This window comes from Python bivittatus, unplaced genomic scaffold (genome assembly GCF_059951505.1).
Source record: "Python bivittatus isolate LINGU-HERP-01145 unplaced genomic scaffold, Pbiv_v1 ctg000050_np1212, whole genome shotgun sequence".
In the NCBI taxonomy this organism is placed as follows: domain Eukaryota; kingdom Metazoa; phylum Chordata; class Lepidosauria; order Squamata; family Pythonidae; genus Python; species Python bivittatus.
In genome coordinates, this window is record NW_028277033.1 from 11,130,086 (window position 1) to 11,149,288 (window position 19,203).

Consider the following 19,203-nt stretch of genomic DNA (forward strand, 5'->3'; position numbering starts at 1 on the left):
TCATTGTGTATTTAACTCGAATTTTGCTACAACAGGCTTTGTTCTTAACTATGGATCATCCGTACCCCGGCCGTTCTTAACCCGGGGACTCCCTGTACTGTAAACCACCCTGAGTGTTGGTATCAACATAATGGTAGTGTTGACACCCAATAACAAGATATACAAATCCCACAGTTGGCACGGAGGAAGTGTGCGTCAAGAGCGAGCACTGTGAACAGGTTATTCCCTCTCCTCCAAGCCCCTGCCTAGTTTCACCTAGGATGAAGGAAGGGAATGATCTGCACTACTTACCCAGAGTGAATGGGGCTGGACACCAGGTTAACATTATCCAAGGTCTCTGCAGCCCAGCTGTAGTGCCGGAGGGAATCCGAGTCCACTTCTCGAGGAAACGTCGGGGGCTTCAAAGAGAAGGCCAACAAAAAACCATTAAGTCATCCAAGGAATAAGAAATATTCTCTGTGCTTTGTGGCCATCGAGCCCTTAAATGACCCTTTTGAAGAAGTGGTAATGATCTGCTGTGAATGTTTTAAATTTGTCAGATACTTTGCCAGCCTTACCTACACGGCACAGCTAGTCATTGTGCTGCGTACGTTCTCCTCACTTATTAGCTCTTGTCCTCCAAAGAACGCCCCCCCCCCCAGTTATCATCTTTATAATGCTGTGGTGATTATACAGTTATTGTCCCCCAAATCTCTGGGTTGAATGGGGGTTTGGACCTACATCTCCCAGCCACAACGCCCAACCACTGCCTCTGTCCCGGGCAATCGGAAGATGAATGCAGGGAGGACGAGAGACTCGACTCAAGGCTCTCGTTCAGGCACCAGATCAGCTCCTTGAGCCAGCTGGATGAAACCCCTTGGCAATTGCCTCACTGCAACAGCACTGTCCTATAAGAAAGTGGACGGCGCCTCACCTATAACGACACATCAATGTTAAAAGGAAGCAGCAGATACTCAACACACAGCATGCCTGTGGGGTGAGGCCCGGCTTGCTCCCTCCATGTTTCTTGCTGTGCAACAGGGGGAAGAGGAGGACTCTCAGCTTCTCGTGCAGATGCTCCGCTACTTCTCAGAATGCTTCTTTTGCTGCATCCCGGGGGAGTCTATCAGCCAGGCAACCTACAAGTTCAGGCTGGCTCTGGACAGCTTTCAGTCTACTGTGAAGGTCCAGATTTGCATGTCTGTGGCCACCTTCTTGACTTTTTTGACCCTCCCCTCCCCGGACACGCCTGATTTTGTATAGCAATCCTATGTCAATCAGACGTCATCTATTCCTGATGTCACAACCCTCATTTAGTGGGAGGGTAACGCAGCAGAAATTTGTGGTTTAATTCAGCCCAGTGGGGCAAGCCTTTTGCTATTTAACCGAAGTCTTCCACGCTGGCTAACAGTTGTAGCTTTCGATCACTGCATGGTCTTCCCTCCCTGAAGTACAGCATGAAGGTGCACAAAAGTAGCGTCCAAATTCTACAGTGTCTAAATCCAATCACAGATGTGATTTCATGTCCCGAAAAGAAGCCTTGCCTTTGCAAATTAAATGCAATACTGCATGAACTGTGCAGATACACCGCTTAATTCACACAGTCTTTAGTCACCTCCCATCTGTCTACAGTTTATTGCCCTGCCCTTAAACACTTAACAGTTTCAAACCTGATAGGAAAAATAGCAGGGTAAGAATCTGAATTCCAGGGATGGGCTACGTTGGCCTCTGGATCTTTCTGAACTTCAACTCCCAGGGGCCCTGCTACCTGAGGCTGTTGTGAGTTGTAGTCCAGCAGCCTTGACTGCTTTTAATAGCAGCTGACTGATGCATTCACCTATAATTCAAATTTCATCTCTAATACATTGCTTGTTGTTTTTTTCTATTTTAACAGTACACTACCATGGAGTGTGGCAGTATACAAATATAGTAAATGTATATATAAAAAATTAGGAAGGCTGACAAATGGAGAACTTTTAAAACTGGAATTTATGAAGAAACATGGACAGGCAGGAAGATGAGGTTACCAAGTACCTGACTGGCCAAAATGCCTGGTTTGTAGGCTGTTTTCAGCTTGGTAGGTGAAAATTCATAAAGAAAAATTCAAGCCTTAGCTTGAATTGCTTAGATTGAAGCAGCATGTAAATTAATGTAATAAATAAACTAGTAAACAAACAAACAAAGGCTTTCTCCATCTTCTGCCCTCCATATCTGCTCAACTACAACTCCCAGGAAGCATGCCCAGAGTGTGCTGGCTGGAAGGGATGGGAGCTGTAGCCCAATCAAGCTGAAGGACACCAAACTGTGGAAAGGCAGCTGAGGTCAGCCTGAGCTCCATGATCAACTCAGGGCATATTTAAATCCCCCACCCCGGGTCATAGGGAACTCACCGTGTCCTTTGGTGGCACCAGAAGTTCTTCGATCATCACGCTGTCTCGGGTGTAAGAACTTCTGTTCAAGGTGTAGGACCTATCCGAACTGAAGGAGCGGAGGCTGGTTGTATTTACAATTTATCAGAGAGTGTGACGATGAGAATGAGATGAACAAAAGAAAAATTAATTCATGCAACTTCCAGGGAGCAAGCTCAATGTGTAACTGATGTGAAGGAGTTTAAAAAATGCTACAAATGCAGTTTTAACAAAGATTTTAGCGATTCCCTCCTGTCCCCATTGGGTAAATCCAAAAGATTTCACCATTTATCCTGGCAATTTTATTTGTCAAAAGAAGCCTTTGGATATTGTCCCTCAGCAGAAGGTATTTAGATGAGAGTAAGTTCCACCGAGCTCAGTCAGATTTACTCCTACGGAAGTAGAAGGAGCTGTTCTGACAGGCATGCTATCCCTTTGAAACCAGGGCGCCTCTACTTGAATGCAGTAAAAATGCATAATCAAGTCCGATATACACTTGGCGTATGTTACCAATTATTTAGTCCTGAGTAAACTTATTCAAAGTGCAACCATGACTGATTTCAATGAGTATTGTAGTAAGTTTGAATTGAGGATTTATGCCTTGTTCCAAAATTATACAGATGCAGACTTCAGGAGAACTTTCTCAAAACTGCCCTCCAATTTTTTAGTCCAGACCTCTTGACTTAGACACTTCTGTTAGTCAGTGTTTTACTTGCCCTTCAGATTTATGATGATGGCGGCACTGATGGTCACTGTTTTATTATATTTTTTTGCATCACACAAAATTGTTATTGTGTGCATCTAACTGTGCACGGCTAATAATGTGTAAAGTAAGGAATAATTTAGAAATATGTTGGTTAACATAGAAAAAGCAAATTAATATTTTCCCTATTAAGTAAGATAGCTCTGTGCTGAAGTTTAACTTATCCATTTTATTGACTATCCTTGTATGTTGCTCTTAAGGATTTAGCTCTCAGACAGGCTACTTGATCTAAGCTGGTTTTCTTCAAAATGAAACCACCCACCTTTAGAACTGACAGCCCCTATCCTAAGGAGAGTCCCCCAAGTCTGACTGCCGTGCACTTGGAGCGTGTTCAGAACCGCTGACTTCCACCCCAAGGGTACCACAACAAGGAAAACCAGCTTGCTGAAATGAAGCTATTCCAACGCCATGCCTTTCAGGCTGGCTGGCAATCAGAAATAAAGGAGAGGTCATGGGCCATCCTTTCAGAAGTTCCAGAGGTTAGCTTGTTCAGGTTCCAAGCTTAGGATGAGGAGACTGTCCTTCAAAAGCAGAAACTCCAATAGTTTAGCACAGTGGGCAATGGGGCAATATAAATGGCAGGAGGACTCTTCCCTGTAAGGCTGTCTCTTCTGCAAGGGATGAATATCATCAAGTTCTTCAGCCTCAGTCATAAACTAACCTTTGGCAAACCCTTATTCTCTCAACCTTGATCAGGCCTGACTGCAGTGGAAGGGAAGAAGTCCTTGTTTATCTTACAAGGCTCTTTAGGGATTACTACGAGAAACATTTTCAACACTTGAAAAGTGCTACCTCATTGCTAATCTATCCGTGTGTCTATATGCCAACCTCCCATCTTCTCCAGAAGTTTGGAGGAAAACAATCTGAATCTACCAAAGTAAAGGCTAGACATTTACGCCTTACATTTTAATCCTGGAAGTTACATAGAGCAAACGTTAGAAGACATGCCACGTTCAAAAATGCTTGCTGTTGTAACTGAGAAGAAAGAAAAATGTCAAATAATATGCATTCAGCAAACAAAAGAATGCGTTTGGACTAACTTAAAAAAAAGAAGCATCGTGGCTTAACAGTGTATGACATGCACGCTGCACTTCTGAATAAATCTTCCCAAATAGTGTGTTTCTATAAAGCCCCATCCCTTTTAGAATGCTTCTCTCATGGGTTGATCACCATCTTGAACAAGAAGATAATTTGGTGGATTATTAAAGCCATCCATCTTACCAGCACAACAAGTGCTATACAGCCTTAGGCCATATCACTGCAGTCATGAAAACAGCATTATTTAAAGTAGGATGCAACAGAGGCGGCCATGTTACGCTGAGATGCTGAATGAAAAGCCACAAACAAACAGAGGAATGAGAAACGGCAAAATCAGAGAAACGTTACCAGGCTGCTGCCGTGCTTCCTTACCTGACCTTAGGACTATGTTTAGAAATGTACAAGGGAAAAGAAAAAAGGAGGAGGAGGAGAGGGAGAGAAAGAGGAAGAGGAAGAGAGCAAAGAATCAGTGAAAAAAGCACAGTGCCACGGCTGGATGAGGTAGCCACTGAATGTCATTGAATGGGAGTGTCCTTGGTTGATTGTCCCCCTCGGTGGTAGAGCAAAACTCTTTGGTTTTGTTTTATTATTTGTTTGTTTATTTGTTTATTTAAGAAATGTATATAGCTGCCCATCTACTAAAAGGAACTCTGGGTGGCTACATAAAATCTCCATCAAGGGGACTTCAGGTAACAGGTGTTGGGAAAACACTCTGCTTGAGATCCTGGAGAACTCCTTCCAATGGAAGTCAATATGATTGGGCTAAATGGACATAGTCTGGCCTAATATAATCTCCTGCAATGTTCTCAGTCCACGTGGGATGACAGTCTGTTCTGAATCCGGGCTAGAGAACTAGTGGCTGCAGATGCTTCCTCATACCACTGGACTGAGCCGCCATGGCCAGAGCTATGAGGAACACTGGTAGTTGTAGTTCAGCAACTTCTGGAGGACCACAGGTTCTAAACCTCTTCTAAATAACTCCTCTTGAATATATGCCCAGAAGAGTCTACAATGTTCAGGTGTCCCACAGTACACAACTTGAATAGAAAGTTTCTTTGAAAGATGCACAATTCAAACCTAGTTTCTTGCAGGTAGGTGTTAATTGACTTCCTGAGTATAAGATACATATGAAATATTCAAGATATAAATGTGAGTTAAATTGTAACAACCAATGGTACTATTGAACCAGAGGTATGAGAATTCTACCCAGTCTTGGACTGAGACCCACCGCCTACTTCATGGATCTACGCTTAGGTCTACTTTTGACATTGCCAAATCTGGTTGGTAGTTAAACCTCAAAAAAGGTTAATTATTAAGAGAAGGTTTAGTTGTGAAAATGATGAACTGACGAGGTCACCATTGAAGAAATCTAGCAGAGATCCAGTGGTTTCTGATCTGTTCTTCTAGGCAAAGCCCTTTCAACTCCAAATAACGCTGACTCTTAGTCTCTTACTAAAACATACTGCAACCTTCTTTTTTAGCCTATTTTTTTGACAAAACCTTTATGAGAACCCTGGCGTATGTCTTACGCTGGGAAAGAGCCGAAATGAGAACCGTATGACCGTATTTCTAATGAATTAAGCATTTAAGATACATATATACCATCTGTCACAAAACTGCTGGGCAGTGTCGTTCTTAGCACGGTACCCCCATGGGCTGCTCTTAGGGGGCTGGAACGGATGTTGCAACAGATTTTAGACAGGGCTGCGCTCCCCTTGACATTCCCGGTGCATCATTCCGATGTCCTCCGGGGTCAGCTGCATCCCAAGGCAACCAGGTACGGAGTGGCCAGGGACGATCTGTAAAGGCAGCTATGGCCTTCTCCTGGAGCAGCCCGACCGAGCTGTTTGCCAAACTCTCTGGGGAGGGTTCCAAGACTTGGGCTGGAGAAAGAACTGTTGCCTGACTGCTGGTAGAAGAGATGCAGGAAGTTCGTGTAACACAAATATTCTACCAGCTGCAGTTTGAGCCAAGGTATTTGTAAGGCCAATTTAAAATGCTAGTTAGCAAGGACAAGACAGAAAAGGCTTTTGTGTAATAGTTCTACAACTCTGAAATGGATAACCATCTGAAGTCCACTTCAGCAGTTAAGTCATTATGAAAACCCTCAGGCTTCATCTGTTTTCTTTAACCTGACAGTTGCTGTTAGTTTAAATGGTTTTGACCACAATTTGTCGCTTAGAGTTTCTGAATATAAATGATTATTTCGTGACTGTTGCAATGATATTAAGTGAACCAGTTAAAACTTTGAGTTTCTACCAAAGAACAATAAAGTCAGCTAAGCATTTCTGATCCATAAAGGAGAACAGAGAAGTGGCAGATTAACATTCCATAAATATCTTCAGGATGTGTGCATATATGGAGGCTTTACTGTTCCAGTAAGTACTACTCACTAGCTAAATACTGAAATATTCTTTGTTAAACTTTACTAAAGCCACAGTTTACATTTTGTAGAATAATAACCTGGATAATAACTACACCAATGGAATGTTATGCTATTTGGATAAGAAATCTGGGAAGACGCTAAAATTCAAAATAATTCTATTTATCTAGCACAATTGTGAAACACTTTACTGACACATGATTGAGTAAATGAGTTTCATAATTCAAAAGGTTTGCCATGAGGCAAGAGTGTAAAGTTCTAAGCGAGGGGACATGCGTCTGAACTGGAGGCAGAGCCAGCAACTAACCCCAAAACTACTACCTTCCACATTTTCCTTTGGGGGAGATGCCACCCACTGTTAGGCAATGAAACAACCTTCTACAAGCAATCATTAAGCTATAGGAAAATGTCCTCAGGGCTGCGCTCGCGAGGCTTAATTATTAGCCTCACAATAATTCTATTGCCTGTAAACTGACTCCTTATCCCCAACTGTGAAAATCATCTCCAAATGATTGCTTTGTATGTTTTAGGCTAGGAAATTGGAAGATGCCCCCACTTTTTGCTTATCCTGCCTTGCCAAGATGGCAGTCTGTGACCCATTCTCCTCCCTTGCAAGAAAGCTGCACCTTCCTTTTGAAACAAAAGCTTGCCCAGGGTTTCTGCAGCAACACAACAACTTGCAAACAAATTCAGACAATGATCATGATAATGGTGATGGCAATGCATTCTTCTGAGAAAGGATTAACCACCAAATGACCTTCGATATATATATTTGGCATGGACCTATGTTGCCTTCATTGTAAAAAAGAAAACAGCATCTGTAAGAAGGACAGCCAGTGACTGACCAGTTTTTCTTTTGGCCTGAATAAATGAGGATTGTAGGCTCGGCTATTGGAGTCATAAGCCGAGATCTCCACTGTTTCCAAAAGAAACACCTGATGTATCTGGACTGTCAGCAGGTACCAGGGAGAAATGATGATTTATTCATTTGAATAAATGAATTAGCCTATTGAGTGGGGCGGGACAGAAATTGTGGAACACAGAAATATTTTTTCTCTGAACTCTCGCCATAACAAAGCTCCCATGGAAGGCAGGGCAGATATGAACTAAAATAATGAAGGCGTCATTGAAAGGCTGAGAGCAATTAGGCAGTGACATTATGGGACTTGCATGAGCTCCCGCAAAAAGAGATGCTTCTGGGGACAAGGTGCTTATGAGAAGAGCAGGCTCATACCTGGCAGAGCGGGCTCCCAGACTGAAGCCCACGTAGCCTTCGGCAGGCAGAGAATCGTCCCCGAGTTCTTTGAGATCCTGCGGTCCAAGATACTTGTCCGTATCGCCCGTCATTGCGTCTTCACCTGCCACAGAAAAAAGGAAGTGGAAATCAGGAACTCCTCCAAAACAGAAGGCCACCCCCCACACCTTTGGCATCCTTGCTAGGAAATAAAACTCACTGCACACAACCACACACACACACACACACACACAGAGACCCCCGTGGTTTTGCCTGCTGAAGTGTTACAAATATCAATCTTCTGCCGCCGCCTCCCTGTGGAAAAAGAAAGGGCCCTCCTTCAAGGATTCATATATACCAGTGTTTCTCAACCTTAGCAACTTTAAGATGAGTGGACTTCAACTCCCAGAATTCCCCAGCCAGCTATGCACATCACAGATGAGATTGATCCCAGTGTTTCAACAGCCTTAAAAAAAGGAAACAGAAACGGGGGATTTTCACCTGGACTCACGACAGGGACACAGCTGGGCAGCGGCTTTCTGGCAGCAATAGGCGGTGATCTGCTGCTGACTTCTTGACCTCCAGATGCTCATCCCAAATCCAAGAATTTTAAGATCAAACCTTCCCTTTCATCCCTTCCTCTCCCAGTCCCACATACAGCACCCTGAAGGTTAAGTGTATAAGTGTGAATTGCCTTAGAATTTCCCACTTAGGCGGACACCTGCCCCAAACAGAGGGAGCAGAGAGTCCGCGTGGATCCAGCCGGCAATTTCATCTCAGTTCAGGGGCCTCAGAATGAACTCTTCTTCAGCGTGATCACTTTTTAAACAAAAGACTCTCCAGGACTGTACGCAGGTCTATTTTGCCCATACAGCAGCCCTGTGTTATGGAGTTCGTAGTCTCGGGGCTCTAAAAACAGTAAGCATCTCCAGCACAGCCCGTTCTTCAAAACCGGCTGAAAGGATGGCCTTTCACATTGCATCTTCCACTTCCATCTGTCCCAGTCTGCTCCCCCCGCCCATCAATCTCAAAGCTGTCCACACTGCTCTTAATTTTCACCTGAAGTGCAGTCTGGTGCCAACCACGGATAAGGCTGGTGAGTTTTCCTTCCAGATTCAGATTCTGGGGTATAACTTTAAGAGCTCTGTGGTGGCACTAGAGCTGTGGATCAGCTGTGAGGGCTGCCCGCCCCATTTAGGAAAACGGAGCAAGGAAGACCGAGAGGGCCAGCCCAAGGGAATGCCAAATGGCCAGTCAAGCGGTCTGAACTGGGGAGAATGGGAGATGTTACTGTATTCTTTATTCAGCCTCAGGGAATCCAGACAGAGGTAAAAATGACATAAAGGATCCTGAAGGACTCCCCCCTCTCTCTGGGGGCAAGGCGAGTGAAGGTCAGAGTCTACGGGCAACCTGAGGTGGGAGAGGTCCGGGTTGGTCCAAGGAAAGACAGACCGCAGTTCACAAACAGGGCAGATGCTGAGGGAAGCCAAGGCTGGATTCGCATCCAGAGCCAAGCCGCTTTGTTTGAGGGGCAGATACCCCAGAGCGACTCAGATCAGTCCAGAACCAGATTTTAGCAAAGCTCAGGATACCTATCCAACCTCAGAGGGAGAACCCCCTGTAGCTGCAGTCGCCCAACAATGTATTACAGTCTGACCCACCAAGTTATCAACAGGCAGGAAGTCAGGCTGGCTTGTTTTAGGGAGAGGAGAGACTCTGCAGTTTGCCCCTCTCCTGTTACAACCATCACTTCCAGAGACCCCTCAGGGAAGAGACCAGATCCCACCTATGGGGCAGAGGGTGACATTTTTGCACGGCAACTTGGGAGGTGAATGCTTGGGAAAAATGGGGTGCTGCCTCACTCCGCCCTGGTTCCTATGTCAGCAGGACAGGACAAAACTAGGTCTGGACACTCCATGGTTCTTTCTTGTAAGTGTGGCCTCCGGGCTTAGACACAGGTGCTACAAGTCCTACACTTGGCTCCCAGGAATTTGCTTTTTGGAAATAAAATATAAAATCTGTAGTACTGGGGTTTAGTTTAAAACCTCTGGCTTACCTCACTGTTATAATCTGGATAAGAACGAGTTTATGAACAATGTTCTAAAACTGTGTAACTAAAATAGCCCCTTAAAGCAGCAACAAATAGCCGGATGCTTGAATCTACCTCCCAGAGGTCTTTTGCCTTAAACCCCACGAGCCACGGACCGCGACGGACGAGACGGGTCCGCTCAATGTGCATCAAAGCAGCAGCAGCGGCGCCGCCGCGAAGGGTTAATTTCCCCCGACTTAATCTCTCCCCCGCCATGTCCCAGTCAAAGCTACATTCCGCCAGTGACAAAGATACTCTGAAACGCGCCCTCGCAACTTTAGCCCCCCCCCCAAACTGAGCGCGAGCTCCCGTCCCCCGGTGCTGGCAGAGCCGGCGGTTCCCCGGGCGGGGCTCTGGGCCGGGGCGGGCAGCGCCCTCCCTCCCCGCCTCCACCGCGGCGGCTCTGCGGAGTTGGGCCAGCTGCCCCCGCGCGCAGGGGCGAGGACAGGGCCGGCGTCCTCCTGGCTCTCGGGCCGCGCTAAAAATACCTCCCTCGCGAGCAACCACCGGGGAGGGGGAGATCGACCTTCTCCCTCGCCTCGCCTCGCCCTCAGCCGCGGCAACCCCAGCGCCGCCCGCAAGCTCAGCGCCGCCCGGCTCCCGCGCGCCGACGGCAGAGCCGCGAGCCCGAGGGGGAGGGAAGCCTCACTGCGCCGGAGGGCCATCTTCGCTCGCCTCGTCCTCGGCCGCCTTTTCTCCGCCTCTCGCCGGCCCCGGGAAGGCCGGTGAGCCCGAGAGCCGCTGCGGGGGATCATCAGCCTCCACAGCAGCATCGGGGCCCGGCCTCTGCAGCCCCCCGCCACCCCCGGCCGGCCGGCCGCCCGGCCTGCCAGCCAGCCGGCCCACCTCCGCCGGCACGTGCGCTCGGGGCCGCGGGCCCGTCCTCCTCCGGCCCTCCCGAGGGCGAGTGTCCAGGCGCGGCCCCGAGAGCGTCCCAGGGCTCGCTCCAGGCGGAGAGCAGCTGCGGGAGGGGAGGGGAGGGGAGGGGAGGGACGGGGCCACCCAGCCCCCCGCTCCCGCGGCATTCCTTCCCAGGCGGGCGGGCGGGCAGGCCAGCCGTTCGCAGGGGGACGGGAGCGCCGCCGGGGGCCCGGCTGCTTACCGCCGCCCTTCCTTCTCCCGCAACTTGAAGCGAACTTCTGGGCTCCGCTTGCGGGCGCCGGAAAGCCCACGGAAGTGCGCATCCTCCTCCCGGAGCGGGGGCGGGAGCGAGCGGGGCAGCTGCTTGGCTTCGCGGGGCTCTGGCTGGGGGCGCGCGGCGGGGAGAAGGGTCGCCTGGACGGCTCTGCCCCGGGAGGCGGCGGCGGCGGCGGCAGGGCCGGGCGAACGGGCGCGCGGGTCTTCCCAGATACCTTCAGGTGGAGGAGGAAGGGCGGCGGCGGCGGCGGCGGGTTCTTTGTCTCCTGAAGGGAGAGGTCCGGAGAGGTCCTCCTTCCAGGCCGGAGACGGCGGCGGTGCCAGAGGCGCTGGGAGTCGCGGTGCCACCCACCTGCACCCGCACCGCTCGGAAGTGCTGGTCGCACGGGCGGAGGCTCCCTCCCTGGGACGGGCCTGGTTAATCGTTAACCTCGTCGCCAGTTTTGCCACCGCGGGCGGGCAGGCGGGCGGGCAGCCATCGGAGGGACGGCAGCGCACGGGCTGACCAGCCCCGAGGCGTTGTCCGGGGGAGCCAGGAGGAGGCGAGGGGCCGCTCGGGGCTGCCCGGCCGGCGGGCGCTCCTTCCCGCAGGCCCGCCGGGGCTTCCGAGGGGACCCCTCGGGGCAGTTCTGGCTCTCCGCCACGTGCCCAGAGCTGCTGCCACCCTTGCAAGCAAAGTGCGCCAACGGTCCGGTTTGTTCAAAAGTGAGGCGGTTTTTCCTTTTTCCAGACTGCTGAACGTAAATACAAAAGGGAGGAATAACTGGCAGAACACCCGCTTCAGGCCCTGGCATCACATTTTGTCTTTCCTACAACATAAGCCTGTTTTGGCCTCTGAAGTTTCGGAGCGCAACAGGGGACCTGGTCCGTACTTCTTGCTTCCTTACAACTCACCAATGGCCGGATTTGGCTTCCAGGTAATGGGCCTGCTCTAGTATACATCTGAGCACATGGTTACTGCACGGTGCAATCCTCTGAATAGGAGAAATACGGAACGCGCTTAGTATCAGTCGCAACAATACCCTCCGTATTCTCCTCCAAACAGAAAACGTGCAAGGCCAGAGCCGAGGTACCAGGAGGGACAGAAGGCAGATTCTTCAAAGCCACCAGATGCATCTGGCTTTCCGAAAGCCTCTGCTGCAACTACTTCACTACTTTTAAGCCTCCGAATCACGGGCGAAATAGTCTCTTACTTGGACTCTTCTGAAGCAAACGGATTTGCACCTTCTCTACGCAGCACACAGACGGCATCCACCGTTCCATTTAGTGCTCGCAAGCAGTCATTTCCAGACGTGCGGAGCCAAGCGGCCTGGGATCCCTTCATGGGGAACAACCATACTGGCCCGTGACTTCTCCATGAATGGCGGCCTGCCTGCACTGCTGTATGAGGGGAGTGAAGAAGTACGAAAAATAGACTGAAGAACGAGATCCTGAAGAAGATGCCCTGAAGAAGACGTTAGGGCAGAAAAGCCCAAGACGGGCATCTGTTCTTGAATCAGTCCTTGGCAAATGCACATGGCGATGGGTTTTGTTTTCCCAAATTACGTTAAGGACAAGTATTAGAGTTTAGAGAGAGAGAGAGAGAGAGATAAAAGAGCAACTGCACATATTTTCAGTTCTGTAAAATCTTCAGTGAAGCCACTGAACATATGCAATTGCCGTGGAACTCTTGGGGGGAGGTTGACCCCCATAGTACCTACTTGATCTTGATTGATCTCAGATAATTAAAGAAAGGTTGGAGCTGATTAGAACTCGGATGAGGCGCTACTAGGAAGTTCCAGACTTGTAGACTAGACTAGGAAATTCTAAGAAAAGGACAGTAACAAACTAACTACATCTTGTCACCATGTCCATATAGAAAACAAGGGTTGAAGGAAGCTTTATCTATACCACCCAGCAGGATTATATCTCCCTCTTCTAAGTTAATCAGAGCTCAAATACTCTATCCAATTCTGAGCATCACACTAAGAACGATTCAGACAACCTACAGGCAGTTCAGAGAACGGTAATGAGGATGATCAGGAGAATGAAACTGAAGTTTTATGAAGAGAGAGTAAGAGCTGGGCATTTTTAGGCTTGAGAAGATGGAGCAGATGCTTTATCTTTAAATACCTGCAAGGACAACTTCTGTTGTTCTAGAATGCAGGACGTGGAATGATGGTTTTAAATGTTAGGATAGCCAACTCAGATTGAATATTAGAAAAAAGCAACCATCTGCAAAGTGAGGTGGGGGAAGAAAGTGCTCGGAATCCAACTCTCCATCTGCTTTCTTGTTTGGTTGCCGGCTTATGTACCATCAAGTCAGTGTCAGCTCTCAGCAAGCCTATAGGTAAGTTTTCTCCATGATGATCTGTCCCCAAATGGGTCCTTCAGGTCTACTAATAGTGCAACCATTGCCACTGTAAGGGAGATGTTTATTGAACTTATTAATATGAGGGAAAAGCTGTGGTTGCTTGGTGGATTTCACAGAAAACTGCAAGGACTAGTGGTAACATTCTGTCCTTCTTGCAAGAATGCCCATCTCCTGCCTTAGCAAAGTCTTGGGCCTAAGTGCTTTTGCCCTCGCGTAGTGGGGACCATTTTGCACTACTGTCTACCTCTTCTGTCCGCAGCAGGGAGCAGCAATTCACGGAAAAAGAAGCTAAGCAAGATTGTACCCGGTTAGTGCTTCAGTGGAAGCCAACCAGGAATCCCAGGGCCGTACACTGGACCAGGCACTCTGAGAAATACCCTGGAGGGCAGCCATGGCCATTCAATTCCATACTGTTATGAAAGCTACCCAGATGTGTCCACGAGGTCACCAGAAGCTGCCCTTTACTTGAAGGAGTCTATTTTTACCCTGTCTTTCAGCAGGCATGAATGATGGATTCTCCAAAATAACTTAGAATGATTTGAGCAGAAATGAAAACCTTTTCCTACTTTCCTTAGCAGGGAGGGGATGAGCAGAAGGAACAAACATTGTTTTTCCTTGTTGCCTGGTTGATTTTCTGCCCTGCAAGAGACTGGCAACTAGTCTTGCCCACCAACCGGTCTACTTTGTCTAAAGCAAACATTTATAAAGGCACACTCAAACATTATTATATAGTATAGACATGGCACCTAATAAATATTATTTTGTCCTTCGTTTTCTTCAAGGATTGGGGAACTCATGGCTTTTTCTCCTGTTGTTGGTAGGCCTTTAGTACATTTGTTTGCAAATATACAGGCCGAGCAGGTTTTGTAGAGTGCAGAAGCAAAAACTTCTTTGGGTTGGGCTGGCCTCCAAATAATATTTGCTTGTCATTCCAAAACCTAAATACAGTTTGTTATTCATCAAAATCTAACCTTATTTCCTTAAAACTCAGCTCAACTTTACAACTGAACTCTCTCCAGAGGGTCCTATCGATGTGGCTCTTACCACTTTACATTAATGGGTAACTTAAGATGCATTTCAGTGTGACAACCAAAATATCAGTTAATCAATCACCTCCAATCAATTACAGAGGGCTATAGAGGAGACGTTTTTGTTCCTAATGGAACTTAACCAACACCAACTTCAGACTTTAAAAACAAGAACAACAATGAAAGTCAGTTTCTGTTTTAGGGTTCTGTGTCTCAACTGTTGTAAACCAGTAACTCAGAATATGCAACAGAGTTAAGAACAGCCCATCTTTGTCCATCCATCCATCCATCCATCTCCTTTAATGAACCCTAGGATGAAAGATTTGTGCCACTCTTCCTCCATATACCACAGTCTGCTTAAAATTCATATCTCCCATATTTATCAGTCTGATTAATACAGTAATGTAGAAACTCTTAATTTTACAAAAAGAAGCAGTAGCATAAGAGAATACCTCAAGAAGATTAATAGCCATTTGATTAAAGGAGTGAAGAAAGGGACCTGAACAAAATCAGAAGGTTGTCCTGAATAATTGCAGTCATTAAGGAAAATAAGATGCGCATGAAGGCACTCTTGTGGCTAAAGAGAATTGACAAGGAAGGTTAGTGAAAGAGGAGTGAGCTGCATATACCTAAGTATGTACAACTAGTACTTTTCACCAAGGAAAACCTACAATGTCACCCCAGTTGTTTTGGGGTTTTAGCCACCAAAATAAGAACAGTCAACTGCTTGAAACAGATTTCTCCACTTCACTGGCAGAACATCTCCTTTGCGTGCAAAATTTCAGTTGATCTCTTGGTAAGGAACCTCCCGTAGCCCAGGATGCTTAGACCGGGAGTCTTAGCCGGTCCGAGACAGTGCGAGAGAGCTGCGCCAGAGCTAAAATTCCTGCTGAGTTAAGCAGTTTCTCATTAACAGCAAGTTCCATCTATGATAAAAGAAACTGCAGGTGTTGAAAGGCAGGTGAGAAGCCGCCTCTATTGTTCACTATTGACAGAGTGAGGAATAGAACTGAATGTGGCTTTTCTCTCTCTTCATAATAACACACAATCACAGCAAATACTAATGTTCTCTACGTGCCTCTCTAAAATATAAAGTCATTTCAAAACCAGGATCAGCCAGTCTGATGCAAAACATTTTCCTCCTCTTATCGAGAGAAAAGATCACTGTTGTAGGAGTCTTTTGAGATTGTGGAGAGGAGGTATTAGCAGCTCGGTCTGAAGGTGCATCTCAAAACACTCAGATACGGCCAAAACATCTCCTCCGTAAGTACAACCATTCTGTTTATACAGGTACAGGACTATTTATACTGTTCAGGACTCTAATTCTGAATTAAACCTGTGCAATGGAAGAAAAGAACAGGTCTGCTGGGGCCACCTTATCTATGGTACCCCCATTGCTTGGACCCACAAATTGAGGGCAATTGTGCTAGATGCCTGCATGCCCAGAAGAGGCTCCTTCCTGTAAAACTGCATCCTGCAACCAACAGAGAAAGCTGACGGGCTTAACAAAGGACAGGCGGGTTACGATGCCCGGTCTGAGGGAAAGAGATGAACTAGCAATGTTGGACTTGCACTAGAAGTACAAACTGTAGTGTATATGCAGCTTTGATATGCAGCTTGTTAGGAGAAAAAATGGAAAATCTGAAGGGCAGAGCCCATTGCAACTCCGAGAAAAGAGACATCAGAAATACCTTCTTCAACGTCTGAAATATATTCACCTTCACTGAGAATTTCAGGGGCATTCGCTTTACATGCTGCACAATTTAAGTGAACAAAATATTAGGTTAATTTTAAAAATCCAGAAAAACAAGTTACCATTGCAATTTTGATCGAAAACCCCATGAAAAAGGGTCTTCTTAATAACACGTATCATTAATATACACTTGTGCACAACCAACACTGTCTTGTCATCTACATACCTTCATCATCAGACATGTCCAAGACTTCATTCATTGTTTCTGGAACATTCATTTTATGTTTTTCTGTCACAGTCTGTTAAAAAAAAAGAAGCATCACTTCAGTTTAAAATTATCAGTAATGTTCTCCGGAAACTGCTGTAATAATAATCTACGTTAAATAAAATGATTGTTCCCCCTAATCGCCTGCAGTATTTCACGTACATATTTTATCAGGAATCAGTACAACAATACCCAGAGTTATGCCTGTGCCAGTGTGCAGGTCAACTCTCTCCAGGTAGGTCAGACTACAGCCTCCATCATTCCCCACGCTGTCTGCGGAGGATGTGATCTGGACTCCTACACTTCTGGGGGTCACACGGCTGGTTCCATGCAAGTAGTTGCCTTCTTCAGGATGTTTTTCACACACACACACACACACACACACACACACACCATCTACCCTACAGCCCTGGGATTTCCTAGTAAGGAAGTTCTGGGGTCGAGTGGAAAGACTGGGGTTCAAGTCCACCCGCAGCCACAGAAGCCCCCCTGGTGACTTTGGGCCAGTCGGCTCCACCTAGCCCATGGGCTGTTCTTGGGGCAAAAAATTGAGGATTGTTATGTACTTCATCTTGAGCTTCCAGACAAAACAAAAAAAGGGGAGGGGGGACATAAATCTAATAAACAATGGACATTAAATTATGGGTATCACTGAGGGGTGTAAACTAAAAGTGCAGATATCCGAAAGAGGATACTGATCTGCAAATCAGTAGCAGAAAAAATGTGGAATGAATGTCAGGCAACGTTAGGAGAACACAACTTAATAGCCAGCGTATTCCTTGTGGCTTCAATAGTTATTTTTTTCACTGCTGTTTCATCTGCCGCTCTTACTCTTCATACCGTTCAGAGAACTTGCTGCTGTGCTTTTGGTTAGTGTGTTCTTTCATTTTAAACGCGCCCCTCTTAAAATTATTTGCAAGCTGTAAACCTAAAATTATATTAGGAACTTCTGAAATAAGTAAAAGTAAAAGGGGGGGGTGCCCAGAGATGGGTCTACTGTGAACTTCCATCTGTCTTCGGCAGACAGTTTTCTGTTAGGGCTGAGCTACCAGCCTCAGTCCATTTCAGCTGCTCGGACCGAGACAAAAGTCTCCATGGGAACATCTGCAGCCAGCAGGGCACCGACTACCCACTTCTTGTGGCTGGGGAGGTGGGGGGGGTCAGTCTCTTGAGCTGGACTGTAGAAAACGTGGTGGGAATAAGCTCTCCCAAAATTGGAACAGAGCAGTCTAGAATGCGGATGCTGGACCAAACTCCTATTCATGTAATGTGGCACATGGGCTTTTCTGTAACAAAAATGCGATGGTTAAAGAAAAAGAATTTCAGCTTCTCTAATCAGCTCATCGACGATACCAACCCCTCACTGAAGTTATGGGTCAGAAGATGGCAGGACCTGACTTATCTGGTCTGGACTCTGAAGTTAAGCAAGATCGGGGCTGGCTGTTGTGTGGGTGGGAGACCCAAGTCCCGCCTGGGACTGGGGACTTGACAAGACCTCCTTGAAGAAAACAACAGCAAACCAGTGCCATAATGTTGGGTGGGAGTGGGGGTGAAGCTGGGCCCAGGAAGACCCAGGTTAAGCTACATTCAGCCATAAACACTCATTTGTGGTGTGGGGCCAATCGCATTCCCTTGCACAGGGATGCGCTGGGGAGTGTTACATATACTACCATGAGCTCCTCAAGGAAAGCAGGGATATAAGTCTAACCAATAAACAAACATTGTTTTGAGGACACTACACGGATGCAAGTCCTGGGAATGAACCCCCTGCTTCAAGGGATAAATCTGGAATTCACTGAAATCACCCAATGGCGTAGAAACGTTTCCCTACCCGGGAACATTTGGATCCATTTTAGCTCCCGCATTTATTTTTCCTACTGAAGTTCCAGGGCTGAATAAGGAAATATAAGGAAGGCAAAGCACCACTCCAGGAACAAACTTCAACTCCTTTCCATAGAGAGACAGGCAGCACCTAGTCAGGCCGATCTCACACACTCTTCCTATGAAATCATGGGAATTTCCCCACGACTGAGGATGGTAGTGGCATCTGGGGTTGACCTGGGTGGAGAGAGGGAGGAGGAGAACCTGCCAACTAGCCTCCTCCACCACTGGGTGTCAGAACTCAACATGGGATGATGAAATCCAAACTCCCTGGATAGATTGCCATGGTATGACATCCAGCGTATCTCGGGGCTGCCGGTTTCTTGGAAGAAGACGCGGCAGCTTCCTGCTGACATGGAGCCATACTTACAATCGTCGTCATCGTCTCTTCTGTCACTATTTTCAGCGTGTCGACGACAGAGATGTAGCCAAGTCGTTTGGCGATGGCCAAGGCAGTGTTCCCATTCTAGAAGAGGAAAAGCTTCCTAAGGAGATGGACTCTAGCAGGTTCTCCAGCTGAGGAGACAGCAAGAAGTCCAGCATGCCTCCGTGCAGAAATGTTTAGCTGTCATCTACTATGAAGGGTTGGCATTGGGCTGCTTCCCCGGGAAGCAAATGGAAAAGTAAATTCTGGCTTGTGCTTGGCCAGAACAACCCACTCCTGCTCAGACTTAACGGAAGAGCAGACAGGGATGGTTGGGGTTCTCAACCCTCAATTTGTGACCACTCTTATGAATTCCAAGAGGAAGGATACTTTAAACGCAGCTGTTAACACGGTGCCGAATAGACACGGTTTTTGGAGCTGCCTTTCAAGGCTGGCTGAGAATTCAGGCAGCAAAAACATCTCAAAAGCCCTGTGATACGGATGACCACTCTTGAGCTTATCTGCAAAAGCCATCTGCAGCAGGAATGAGGGATGGCCCAAGTACAGCCTGCTTCTTGAGAGCGAGGA

The 19,203-nt window shown here is 47.2% G+C and overlaps 1 protein-coding gene across 26 annotated transcripts in view; it reads right to left on the minus strand.

The window, feature by feature from the left end:
• The window catches only part of ANK3 (ankyrin 3), a 266,225-nt gene that overhangs the window by 58,901 nt on the left and 188,121 nt on the right, over nucleotides 1-19,203 (minus strand). For 19 of the 26 annotated variants that reach the window (XM_088129865.1, XM_088129929.1, XM_088129926.1 and 16 more), the window contains 6 exons: nucleotides 18,622-18,717; nucleotides 16,332-16,404; nucleotides 16,104-16,166; nucleotides 7,806-7,929; nucleotides 2,370-2,472; nucleotides 292-398 (listed from right to left, as the gene is read on the minus strand). In XM_088129865.1, coding sequence (XP_087985991.1) covers nucleotides 292-398; nucleotides 2,370-2,472; nucleotides 7,806-7,929; nucleotides 16,104-16,166; nucleotides 16,332-16,404; nucleotides 18,622-18,717 — 566 coding nt within the window. Of the gene's footprint in view, nucleotides 1-291; nucleotides 399-2,369; nucleotides 2,473-7,805; nucleotides 7,930-10,543; nucleotides 10,683-16,103; nucleotides 16,167-16,331; nucleotides 16,405-18,621; nucleotides 18,718-19,203 lie in introns of those variants that run through there. The other 7 variants (XM_088129917.1, XM_088129877.1, XM_088129899.1 and 4 more) reach the window with 4 other exon arrangements.